General features: G+C 37.6%; 1 protein-coding gene across 38 annotated transcripts in view; it reads left to right on the forward strand.

Annotated features, from left to right (window-relative positions):
* SLC38A9 (solute carrier family 38 member 9) overlaps window positions 1-13,878 on the forward strand; it is an 84,179-nt gene that overhangs the window by 42,691 nt on the left and 27,610 nt on the right. For all 38 annotated transcript variants that reach the window (XR_010156922.1, XR_010156923.1, XR_010156921.1 and 35 more), the window contains 2 exons: window positions 2,543-2,713; window positions 10,643-10,702. Coding sequence is in view for 34 of the 38 variants with exons in the window: in XM_009449151.5 (XP_009447426.3) it covers window positions 2,543-2,713; window positions 10,643-10,702 (231 nt within the window). In the remaining 4 variants the exon portion in view is untranslated. The remainder of the gene's footprint in view (window positions 1-2,542; window positions 2,714-10,642; window positions 10,703-13,878) is intronic.

Genomic DNA, 13,878 nt, shown 5'->3' on the forward strand with positions numbered 1-13,878 from the left:
TCTAAGTGAAAAGCACTACTTAAAAATAGCAAAGTCTATTTATTCCCAGACAAGTACCGGCACCATTCTAAAATTATGAAATGCTAAAGCAGTTTTTATTAAAGTCAAGAAAACATAGAAATATTCATAATTAATCTTTTTTTTTGGAGATATTGTCAAATGCAGCAAAAAAACCCTAAATAATATAAAAACTAGAAGAGACTTAGAATTATATTATCAGTCAAAAGATAATTTTATTAGAAATGCTAAGAGTCACTCAGCTCAATGCAACCTCCTCCTCCCAGGTTCAAGCAATTCTCATGCCTCAGCCTCCCGAGTAGCTGGGACTACAGGCGCCCACCACCACGCCTGGTTAATTTTTGTATTTTTTGTATTTTTTTTTTTTTTTGAGACGGAGTCTCACTCTGTCACCCAGGCTGGAGTGCAGTGGCGCGATCTCAGCTTACTGCAAACTTGGCCTCCCAGGTTCACGCCATTCTCCTGCCTCAGCCTCCCGAGTAGCTGGAATTACAGGCACCCACCACCATGCCTGGCTAATTTTTTGTATTTTTAGTAGAGACGGGATTTCACTGTGGTCTCGATCTCCTGACTTCGTGATCCATCCGCCTCGGCCTCCCAAAGTGCTGGGATTACAGGCGTGAGCCACTGTGCCTGGCAATTTTTGTATTTTTTGTAGAGATGGTGTTTCGCCATGTTGGCCAGGCTGGTCTCGAACTTCTGACCTCAAGTTGATCCACCTGCCTCAGCCTCCCGAAGTGCTGGGATTACAGGCATGAGCCACCGTGCCCAGCCGAAACAGTTATTCTTGATAATGATATTGTCCTCATGTTCTTTATCTAGATGTGAATTCTCATATTCTAATGTCCCCAACTTTTCAGGCTTATGACTGCTTTCTGCCATGTACTAGCTGCCATATTTTGCTTCAAAGGTGGCAGAACTTCAGTTTTTCTGTATTCATCAAACATAACAATTATTTCAAAGTAGTTCAAAGCATGGGATCATAGAGGAAAAAAGACTGTAAAATTATCCTTTGATGACAATTAAAATACTCTTTCATAGGTTATACTTATCTATATTCTTTCTTGAACATTGAAATGTAAAACAAAAAGTTTATATTACTAATATAATAATCCTATCATGGAAAAGCAAATGGTTTTAGTTTTTTGTTTTCTTATGCAAATTTCTATCCTAAATGATAGGAATCTCTAAATACATGCTTTTTAAAGTTAATCATATTGTATTTTAGTTGTCTTCTACTTTATCACCTATTTTTTAGTACATGTTATGTTTCTACGATCACCATTTGTGTCTCTTAATGATTGTATACAGTTGCACATGGCAGCTCTATTGTATTTGCTTAATCATTGCCCTAGGTCTTATGTTAAAGTCATTGCTAGTTTTTGCTATTCTAAAGAATACTCTTCTAAAAATATTTTATATATACTTTCTGTATTCTTTTAAATTACTTTCTTTTTGGTGCAGTGGTGGGATCATGGTTCACTGCAGCCTCAACCTCCTGGTCTCAAGGGATCCTCCCACCTCAGCCTCCTGAGTAGCTGGTACTACAGGTGCACGCTGTCACACCTGGCTAATTTTTGTATTTTTGTAAATATGGGGTTTTGCCATGTTGCTCAGGCTGGTCTCCAACTCTTAGGCTTAAGCAGTCTGCCCACCTCAGCCTCCCAAAGTGCTAGGATTACAGACCTGAGCCACCATGCCCAGCCCTGTTTGTCTTTTTCATTGTAATTTGTTTCTTCGGTTGCTAGAAGATAAACTTTCATGTTCTATTTCTACATTATGTTTTCTAACTTTTTTATTATTTGATTTCTTTCTTTTGTTTTTTTTCTTTTTTTTTTTTTGAGATGGAGTCTCGCTTTGTCATCTAGGCTGGAGTGCAGTGGCATGATCTCAGCTCATTGCAACCCCTGCCTCCCAGGTTCAAACAATTCTCATGCCTCAGCCTCCAGAGTAGCTGGGACTACAGGCGCGCCACTATGCCCAGCTAATTTTTTTGTATTTTTTGATAGATATGGGGTTTCACCATGTTGGCCAGGCTGATCTCAAACTCCTGACCTCAAGTGATCTGCGTGCCTCGGCCTCCCAACGTGCTGGGATTACAGACATGAGCCGTCGTGCCCGGCCTGTTTGACTCAATTTTCTGAAATTTATATTGGCATGTGGTAGAAAGTGTGACTCAAGAAACTTTCCGCAATGTTGTTATCTGAATATGCCAAATATTAAGTAATATTTTCTGGCCCTTACTGATGCATTTGTCTAACCTTAGTTTATCACTTGCTTTTATGAATTATAAAATGTTATGATACTATAATCTGTTTCTCAGGTTATCTGTACTATTTTATCTACATTTCTTTTATTTTTCTATAATGTTTTAATTTTATTATCTTATAATATATTCTAATGTCTAGCGATAGAATACCCATAATCTTTCGCCAAATATTTTGAGTTTATTTGGGGAACACAAATTATGAATATGGAATATATGTTCAACATTTAGTTTTATTCTTTCTCTTATTTTATCTAGCTTCGTTGGATACCACTACCTGGGAATATCCAGATGTCTGCAGACATTATTTCGGCTCCTTTGGGCAGTGGTCGAGTCTCCTTTTCTCCTTGGTGTCTCTCATTGGAGCAATGATAGTTTATTGGGTGCTTATGTCAAATTTTCTTTTTAATACTGGAAAGTTTATTTTTAGTAAGTATCTATATCATATGCTTTTAACACAGTACTTTCAAATACTATTACCACTGTAATGTTAGTTCTAGCCTTAAATTCTAGGACTTGGGATAAATAAAATAAGAAGTAACATATATAATTTTGGAAAATATATTTTATTCAGTTGGTTTTCTATGGTTGTGATCTCAAATATAGTGTATGCTTATTTCCAAACATTAATCTTTGAAGGAATAATATTCCTCCAAAATCTTTAGTTAAAATAAAATATGTCTATAATCCAACAGATCTTTTAAGTTTGTTACACTAAAGAATTTGGTATGTAGACTCTAGGGAAAACAAATTTCAGCCACTTATTTTCAACATGTTAGGATATAAGATTAGGAAGTCAAAGAATAATGGAATTTATGTGATAAATATATTATTAATGTTTACATATCACAGAATTATAATTTACCCAAATCAGCTACTTAAATTCTGAGGAGAGTCTTAGAAATCAGTCCAAATACTTCTTATAATTTTTTTTAGGTTAGATAGAGGAAGTTCATTTTTTTAATTAATGAATTTTTTTTTTCTTTTTTTGAGACAGGGCCTTGCTATGTTGCCCTGGCTGGTCTCAAACTCCTGGGCTCAAGTGATCCTCCCACCTCAGCCTCCTGGTTATAGACTCACGCCACTCTACCGAGCTGGAAGTTTATTGTAAAAGATACCAAACCTTTTTCTGTATAAAGGTTTTACTAAAGTTTTCACTAAACCTAAAGTTTAATATATGTTTAGCAGCTTTAAATAAAGCATATATTTAAAATCTGGATTTACGTGAAAACCAAATTTCAAAGTAAGTCCTAACATAATCACAACAGCTAATTTCCCTAAGAGCCTTTGAATGAGGGAGATAAATTCTATTTCATTTTAAACATTAAAGAATAAAATTAGCTTTATAATTTTTATTGCCAAGCATTTTTTTTTTTTTGAGGGGTTTTTTGGAGACAGAGTCTTGCTCTGTCACCCAGGCTGGAGTGCTGTGGCGCGATCTCGGATCACTGCAACATCCACCTCCCAGGTTCAAGTGATTCTCCTGCTTCGGCCTTTCGAGTAGCTGGGACTACAGGCACCCGCGGTAACACTCAGCTAATTTTTGTATTTTTAGAGATGGGGTTTTACCATGTTGGCCAGGCTGTTCTCGATCTCCTGACCTCAAGTGATCCTCCCACCTCGGCCTCCCAAAGTGCTGGGATTACAGGCATGAGCCACCGCACCTGGCCCCAAGCATCTTTATTGTTTAAAAAACTATGAAATATTTCAAACTACAAAAAAATGCAAAAGCTAATATAAATACCAGTATACTGACTAATGAGTTTTTGTGTCTCATTTTGTCATATTTTTATTAGATCTCCTTTTTTTTTTTTTTTTTTTTTTTTTTTGTAGAGATAGAGTATCAGTATGTTGCCCAGACTAGTTTCTACCTCCTGGCCTCAAGCGATTCTCCCACCTCAGCTTGCTAAGAGGCTTGAATTATAGGCACAGGCCAGGCACGGTGGCCCACGCCTGTAATCGCAGCACTTTGGGAGGATGAGGCTGGTGGATCATCTGAACTCAGGAGTTCAAGACCAGCCCGGCCAACATGGTGAAACCCTGTGTCTACTAAAAATACAAAAATTAGCTGGGTGTGGTGGCACATGCCTATAATCCCAGCTACTCGGGAGCCTGAGGCACGAGAATCTCTTGAACCTGGGAGGCAGAGGTTGCAGTGACTGAGATTGCACCACTGCACTCCAGCCTGGGCAACAGAGCAAGACTCTACCTCAGAAAAAAAAAAAAAAGAATTATAGACACAAGCCACTATGCTTAGGTAGTTCTGTATTCCTATAAAAAGAAAATATTATGGATAGAGTGGAAGCCCCACATGCACTCCTTCTCAATCTCATTTTCCTTCTCTGAATTTGGTGTTTATCAATCCCATGCACTTTTTGGACTTTTACTACATGAATATATGAGCAACATACACTATTTGTTTTGCATTTTTTTTTTGGTTTTTTTTTGTTTTTTTGAGACGGAGTCTTGCTCTGTCACCAGGCTGGAGTGCAGTGGTGAGATCTTGGCTCACTGCAATCTCTGCCTCCCAGGTTCAAGCGATTCTCCTGCCTCAGCCTCCTGAGTAGCGGAGATCATAGGCGTGCACCACCACACCCAGCTAATTTTTGTATTTTTAGTAGAGACAGATTTTCACCATGTTGGCCAGGATGGTCTCGATCTCCTGACGTCGTGATCCGCCCACCTCAGCCTCCCAAAGTGCTGGGATTACAGGTGTGAGCCACGGCACCTGGCCGCTTGTTTTTAATCTACATAAACGCTTTTGCAACTTGCTTTCTGTCTTTCATCATCTCTGTTAATACACAAAGTTCATTCTGATTGCTTATAGTATTTAGTAATATGAATATACAACTTTTTTATCTGTTCTCGTTGATAAACATTTAATTTGTTTTCACTTATTGTGCTATTACAAGCAAGGCTTTATTAAACATCCTTATTTCTGTCGCCTTGTATACATGGGGGGGAATTTCTCCAAGTTATGGACCTTATAGACACATTTCTGGAATTTAAGATATTCACATTTTCAACCTTACTTGAAATTGCAGAATTGTTCTTTATCATGCTTGTACTACTTACACTCCTGCCAACAGTTTATGAAAGTTACCCTTGTTCCACATCCTCACTCACACTCAGTATTATCAGACTTAAATTTTGCCATCAGGATGTGGTTTTAATTTGCATTTCTCCTCATAAGGAGTGGCATTAATCATCTTTTCTTAATTATATTGACCATTAAATAGCTTATTCATATCCTTTGCCCATTTTTCTATCGGGTTGTTGGTCCTTTTCTTACCTATAGGAACTCTGTAAAGTTCGGATACTAACCATTTATCCATTATTGTGTTGCAAATATCTTCTAATTAGTGGCTTGTCTTCTCTTTTTATATGGTAGCTGTGTGTTATTCAAAAGTTTTTTATTTTAAAATTAGTGTTTTTCTCCATTATGATTCACAACTCTTCCATATACATTTTAGAATCAACTAATCAAGTTCCACAAAATTCCAATCAGAACTTGACTGGAATTGCATTGATTTTATCAGTTGGTACACCGTATAGTAATTGATATTGTAGCGTATTGAGTTAGAATTTGATTGACATTGCACTGGATTTATTGATGTGGAGAGAATTGATATCATTTAGATACTGAGTCTTCCTTTTTTTTTTTTTTTTTTTTTGAGACGGAGTCTTGCTCTGTCACCCAGGCTGGAGTGCCGTGGCGAGATCTCGGCTCACTGCAAGCTCCGCCTACTGGGTTCACGCCATTCTCCTGCCTCAGCCTCCCCAGCAGCTAGGACTACAGGCGCCCACCACCATGCCTGGCTAATTTTTTTGTATTTTTAGTAGAGACGGAGTTTCACCGTGTTAGCCAGGATGGTCTGGATCTCCTGACCTCATGATCCGCCCACCTCGGCCTCCCAAAGTGCTGGGATTACAGGCGTGAGCCACTGCGCCTGGCCTAGATACTGAGTCTTCCTACTCATGACTTTGGCATGGCATAGTTCTTTGTTTATTTAGGTCTTTAAAAAAATTTTTTTTTAAGTTTTTCTTGATAAAGATCTTGTGTATCTTTTTTTTTTGGACTTTTTCCTCGGGATCTTAACATTTTTTCTGTAACAGTAGTTCTAATATACAAATATGCAGTTTTTATTATAAAAAATCTCAAACACATACAAAAAAAACAGAATAGTATAATTTCTCCTTACCTAGTTTTAACAGTTATCAACATTCTGTCATTTTTAAATCACCTATAGTAGTGTTTTTCAACCATTTTTTCATTATTGTCCCTTCAAGGAGCCTTTTAGATATTTTTTTCTGATCACCCCCCCATGAAATTTTAATACCAAAGATATACTGTAAATCTCTTTATGAACTGTATGCATATATATGCTTTATCTGTAGGAAGAGTTTCTTTCACACCCTGAGAATGAATTTTGTCCTTCTTGAGAGTAACATCCATTAAGAAGACATAATCCATGCTATTCCCACTCCCCACCTAGTTCAGCTATTAGTATATGTATAGTTCTTCTTTTAGATAGAATTTATTCATTGAAATAAACAAGTCTTAATTATACATACATACATCTATACACCTCCTTCAAGAAATAGAACATTTCCATCTTCCCAGAAAGTAATGATAAATTTTTGATTATACATTCAAATTATTTGTTGCTGTTATAAAAGAACCTAATTACATTTTGAATGTTTTTTTGAGACAGAGTTTCACTCTTTCACCCAGGCTCTGGGGTGCAGTGGTGTGATCACAACTCACTGCAGCCTTGACCTCTCCAGGCTCAGGTGATCCTCTCACCTCAGCCTCCCGAGTAGCTGAGACTACAGGCAAATACCACCACCATGCCTGGCTAATTTTTATATTTTTTGTAGAGACAGGTTTCGTCATGTTGCCCAGGCTGGTCTTGAACTCCTGAGTTCAAGCAGTCTGCCCGCCTTGGCCTCCCAAAGTGCTGGGATTACAGGCGTGAGCCACCGTGCCCTGCCCCTTGAATGTTTATCTTTAATCTAGCAAACTTGCTGAACTCTTACTGATTCTAAAAATTTTGTAGCCAGGCGTGGTGGCTTATGCCTGTAATCCCAGCACTTTGGGAGGCCAAGGCGGGCGGATCACGAGGTCAGGAGATCGAGACCATCTTGGCGAACACGGTGAAACCCTGTCTCTACTAAAAGTACACAAAAATTAGCCGGGCATGGTGGCGGGTGCCTGTAGTCCCAGCTACTTGGGAGGCTGAGGCAGGAGAATGGCATGAACCTGGGGGGCGGAGCTTGCAGTGAGCGGAGACCGTGCCACTGCACTCCAGCCTGGGCAACAGAGCTAGACTCTGTCTCAAAAAAAATAAATAAATAAAAAATAAAAATTTTGTAGATGCACTTTGTGTTTCCTATTTAAATAATCATATCATCTGTGAATTAAAAAAGCTTTCTGTTTGGGCTTAGTGGCTCACGCCTGTAATCTCAGCACTTTGGGAGGCCAAGGCAGGTGGATCACCTGAGGTCAGGAGTTTGAGATCAGCCTGGCCAACATAGTGAAACCCCGTCTCTACTAAAAGTACAAAAATTAGCCAGGCGTGGTGGTGGGCACTTGTAATCCCTGCTACTCAGGAGGCTGAGGCAGGAGAATTGCTTGAACCCAGGAGGTGGAGGTTGCAGTGAGCCAAGATCGTGCCACTGCACTCAAGCCTGGGCAACAAGAGTGAGACTCCATCTCAAATCAAAATAAAATAAAAAAAAACCTTTCCAGTTTTTTTAATAGTTCATATATGTATACATACATTTATATTTATATACGTATGTAATTATATATACGTACACAGACATATACGTATAAATGTGTATCTATATGTATATATTGATTTTTTTTTAGTGTGAAGTTGCATTGAAGCAGTGCTTGTAGATATCCTTATATTGTTCATAAGGAAATCTTTCTGATGTTTCACAAATATTATGTTTGTTGTGGGATATCAGTTGTACCCTTTAATAATTTAAAGACATTCCCGCCTATTGTCTACTTAAGCATTTTTATTAAAGTGGTTGAATTTTATCAAGTATTTATTCTGCATCTCGAGATAATCAAAAGATATGAAGAGACAATCAAGAGATTATCTTAATTAAATTTCCTCCTTTATCAATATGATGAATTAAATGAATACTTTTTGTAAAATTTAAACCATCCTTGTATTGTGGGGTAAACTTAAATAAGTTCATTAGTCATGACATATTTTTCAAATGCCTTACTGGATTGAATTTGCTTTTTTGGAGGGGTAGGAGCTAATATTTGTTTAGATCTTTTGTGTCTTTTCCTAACAAATATTGGCCTATGGTTTTTCTTTTTCATGCTGTCCATGAACCTTGGTGTGTTAGTTTCCCAAGGGTGCAGTAACAAATTACCTTAAATATGCTTACAACAACACAGATTTCTTCTTTCATAACTATGGAGACTAGAGATGTGAAATCAAAGGGTGAACAGGGCCCTGGTCCCTCCTAAGGCTCTACGGAAGAATCCTTCCTTGCCTCTTCCTAACCTTTGTTGGTTGCTGGTGGTCCTTGGCATTCCTTGGCAAGTAGGTACATCACTCCAGTTTCTCCCTCCATCTTCACATGGCCTTCTTCCCTCTGTGTGTCTGTGTCCAAATTTCCCTCTTCCTATAAATTGGGCTGGGCGCGGTGGCTTATGCCTGTAATCCCAGCACTCTGGGAGGCCAAGGCAGGCAGATCACCTGAGGTCAGGAGTTTGAGACCAGCCTGGCCAACATGGTGAAACCCTGTCTCTACTAAAAATACAAAAATTCGGTGGGTGTGGTGGCAGGCACCTGTAATCCCAGCTACTCGGGAGGCTGAGGCAGGAGAATTTCTTGAACCTGGGAGGTGGAGGTTGCAGTCATGCGACTCCACCCCAGCCTGGGTGACAGCAAGATTCTGTCTCAAAAAAATTAAAATAAAATAAAATAAAATAAAATAAAAGACATCAGTCATTGGCTTTAGGGCCCACCCTAATCTATTATGACCTCATCTTAACTTGATTGTATCTACAAAGACTCTATTTTTAAATAAGGTCACATTCTGAGGTTTCTAGTGGACATAAATTTGGGGTAAGGGGAATGCTATTTAACCTAGTACACTTCGTGTCAAGATTTTACTAGCCTTACTGTAAGTCTTTGGCATCAAGAAATTACACAAAGATTCATAAATTCCAATCTTAAATCATAAACAACCTTTGGAGATATTATAAAAACCCAGAGTACTACACTGTTTCTTTTATTCTATCTTGAGAAACATACAGTGAAGATGAATAATTTAACTATTTAACTTACTTTTATGACCTTAAAACCTAACCCAGCACCTTTTACTATCTTATTTAAGTTTCACAACAAATACTTTTATTAATGCTTACTCAGGTTATAGAAGGTTAATATCAAACAGAATAAAGTAAACCCCCTGAGGCAAGTAAACACATTCTCTGCCTGTTCTCTCTTTCACTGTAGAATGATGAATGCTCAGCCATCTGCATGTGCTTTGTTCTTTGTTACTTCCTTTAGTCTAACTCAGTGGTTCTTATGTAAATAACAATTTGTATATGGCCTTAGATCTATAAAAGTATGTATTGTACTTTGTAAAAAAAAAAAAAAAACTTTGATTTTCCAGGTAAGATCAGCTGTGTATGAGTGTTGGTTTCCCCTTTTTGCACACTTTAGAACTGTACTCTGTGTGAAATATAACTTTAGTGTGAGGATAAGAGAAAACTTACATACATATCTTTATTCCGGGGCTTTAAACTATCATTAATTCAGTGTTGTGGATAGATTTTTTTGAAATCTTCAATTTACATGTAAAGATTTTCCACAGTGGAACTGTGAAGACACTAACATTATCATACCCATAAGTGAAGAAAACTGTAGAAGGTGAAGCTATGTTAACAGTGAAGTAGTCTTTGTTCAGTGTACTAAATTACTACACAGATATTAAAAGATTTTTATAGGCTGGGCCCGGTGACTGACTTTGGGAGGCCGAGGTGGGTGGATCACGAAGTCAGGAGATCGAGACCATCCTGGCTAACACGGTGAAACCTGTTTCTACTAAAAAAATACAAAAAATTAGCCAGGGGTGGTGGTGGGCGCTTGTAGTCCCAGATACTCGGGAGGCTGAGGCAGGAGAATGGCGTGAATCTGGGAGGTGGAGCTTGCAGTAAGCCGAGATCGTGCCACTGCACTCTAGCCTGGGCAACAGAGCAAGACTCCGTCTCAAAGAAAGAAAAAAAAAAAAAGATTTTTATAAATAAAAGACCTTAAAGGGTAATAGATTTAGTATCTTTCATTCAGTGTTAAATTATATTTTTTCCTTTATTTTTAGATTTTATTCATCACATTAATGACACAGACACTATACTGAGTACCAATAATAGCAACCCTGGTAAGTAGTTTGGGATGTTGTTTGTTTCTTTACTCTCCACCTTGCTCCAAAAAGGATTTAAGGTAGAACATGTGACCTTATTTTAGGTAAACGATTAGTAGAAAATTATTATGTTTACTGAGCTGCTACTAAATTGTTGGTAGTGTGTTTAAAAAAAAAAGAACCTCCAAAAAGGCTGTGCTAATGTAACCAAGCAATAGGTTGTATTAATGTGAGCTAGGCAACATTTAGTTCATATTATACAATTCACAATTTTATCTACAGTATCCATATTTGCCTGTGAATAATCAGTATTTTCAAGAATCTATATCACTATTAATTATATCAGATGTCTAGAAGCATAGTTCTCAGTTTAACTTAGTTTTAGAGATCTGTTGTTTTAGTTATTAATATATATGCTATACAAATTTGTAACCTGTAAAAGAATTCATTTTCTAGTAATAAAGAGAGGTTAGTAACTAAATATGGAAAAATAAATTGAAGCTTTTTCAATTTATTTATTAATACAACCAAGCAATAGGTTGTATTAATGTGAGCTAGGCAACATTTAGTTCATATTATACAATTCACAATTTTATCTACAGTATCCATATTTGCCTATGAATAATCAGTATTTTCAAGAACCTATATCACTATTAATTATATCAGATGTTTAGAAGCATAGTTCTCAGTTTAACTTAGTTTTAGAGATCTATTGTTTTAGTTATTAATATATATGCTATACAAATTTGTAACCTGTAAAAGAAATTAATTTCTTAGAAATTTTTCTTTATTTTTAAAAAATAAACCCTTGTGGGCCAATGAGTTTAATCCAGTATGGCCGTTACAGGGAAAGTGAATATAAACATTAATATAACTTTGGTAACAGTTATGCTGTTAAACTTGAACATCACCTAAAGCTTTATGTATTTAGATTTCAGGGATACTAAATTGATGTCATGTTGATGGAGATGCACATTGATCACTAAGAGGATGATTCATTAAACACATTTATTAAGCCTACTATGTGTCAGAAACTGTTCTAGGCTCTGGGGATATAATAATGAACAGACAAAAGTCCCTCCTCTCATGAAGTTTACATTCCAGTGTTTGCTACTCAGTGTCTTACTTTTCCCCCTAATTAAACCTGTCTTTTGTTAATGCTAGAAAATGAGTGAGTAAAGTACTAGCTTTTATTCCTGTGGACACATACACATATACCTTTGAATTATTATCCTAAAATCTCTTGTGCCCTATCCCTTACTTCAGAATTTTCAAAGGACCAAATAACATCCTTGTATTTAAAGAGAAAATTATTTTACTATACCTATTCTGATATTAATTGATGAAACTAGTTTACTAATATCTAAAGTTAATAGTACTTCTCCAGTAGGGAGTCAGTTCATCATTAGGGTAATAAATATTAATATCACAGTCACATTGATGATTTAGAGAACCCCATCAGCAAAGTCAGTTTACTTTATATAGTGATATCTTATATCCAGCACTTCTTGATTTCTCTGCTAATGTTTATTTTGAACAGTGTAGTAAACAATGAGAGTATGAAGCAATCCATTTCAGTTAATGTAAAAAATTTTAGCTGCTGAGCATGGTGGCTCACGCTTTTAATTCTAACACTTTGGGAGGCCGAGGCAGGAGGATTGCTTGAGCCCAGGAGTTTGAGATCAGCCTGGGCAACATAGCAAGACCCTGTCTCTACAAAAAAAAATTTTAATTAGCTGGCCATAGTGGCATGCGCCTGTAGTCCGAGCTACTCGGGAGGCTGAGGCAAGAGGATCACTTGAGCCTGAGGGGTTGAGGCTACAGTGAGCCATAGTTATGCCACTGCCCTCCAGCCTGAGTGAGTGAGACCCTGTCTCAAAAAAAAAATTACAGCTAACATTTATTGAATGTTAACATTTATTGAATGCCTGTGTGCAGGCATTGCATTAAATGTTTTATAGCAACCTTAAATGGTAGATACTGTCAACTCCATTTTCCAGGTGAAGAGACCAGGGAACATAGAAGTTAATTTCATCCAAGGACACCTAAATATTAAGTGGCAGAGTTGGGATTCATTATTCAGTCAATTAACTTCCATCCACAGCCTGTGCTCTTTTTTCTTTTTTTTTTTTTTTTTTGAGACAAGATCTCTCTCTGTTGCCTAGGCTGGCCTATAGTGGCATGATCATAGCTCACTGCAACCTGGTACACCTGGGTTTCAGCAATCCTCCCACCTCCACCTCCCGAGTAACTGGAACTACATCCCATCCAGCAAAATTTTGTTATTCTTTTAGAGACAGGGTTGCCATGTTTTCTAGGCTAGTCTCAAACTCTTGGCCTCAAGTGATCCTCCTGCCCCAGCCTCCCAAAGTGCTGGGATTAAAGGAATGAGCCACTGTGCCCAGCTGCCATAGCCTGTGCTTTTAACCACTATAATTAGCACAAGAAAATTTCTGTCCAGAGCGTAGAAGAAAAAAAGCACACTAAAATGTTGACTAAGAAGGAGAAAGAAAATTAAATGTTTGGCTTTATGGCATGCCAAATAATGGATAGAGAATAAAATTAAAAATAGAACTGACAATGAATATTCTTTCTCTTTGACAAATGATGAGCATAAGGATTACTTAATACGAGTATTTTCTACCTGCATTAAGAGTTCTTTACGAAAAGCTGATTATTAGCAAAAGCTCTACTGTGACATTAGAAACACAATGAGAATGGCTGGTACTCTGTCTGATAACAGAAGAAATTGCCACTTGTAGATCAATATTTAAGAAACATACGTTTAGGCCCAGTGCGGTGGCTCAGGCCTATAATCCCAGCACTTTGGGAGGCCAAGGCGGGCAGATCACGAGGTCAAGAGTTCGAGACCAGCCTGGCCAGCATGGTGAAACCCCGTCTCTACTAAAAATACAAAAATTAGCCTGGCATGGTGGCATGCGCCTGTAATCCTAGCTACTCAGGAGGCTGAGGTAGGAGAATCACTTGACCCCGGGAGGCAGAGGTTGCAGTGAACCGAGATCGCACCACTGCACTCCAGTCTGGGCAACAGAGCGAGACTCCATCTCAAAAAAAAAAAAAAAAGAAACATACATTTTACTGATTTCCCAGTCATCTGGATACCATCTGGACTCTTAGGCTTCTATCAAATGTGATCAACTTCCAGAATTATTTTGGATTGTTGGGATTCAAGA

Source organism: Pan troglodytes, chromosome 4, assembly GCF_028858775.2.
Source record: "Pan troglodytes isolate AG18354 chromosome 4, NHGRI_mPanTro3-v2.0_pri, whole genome shotgun sequence".
Taxonomy (NCBI): domain Eukaryota; kingdom Metazoa; phylum Chordata; class Mammalia; order Primates; family Hominidae; genus Pan; species Pan troglodytes.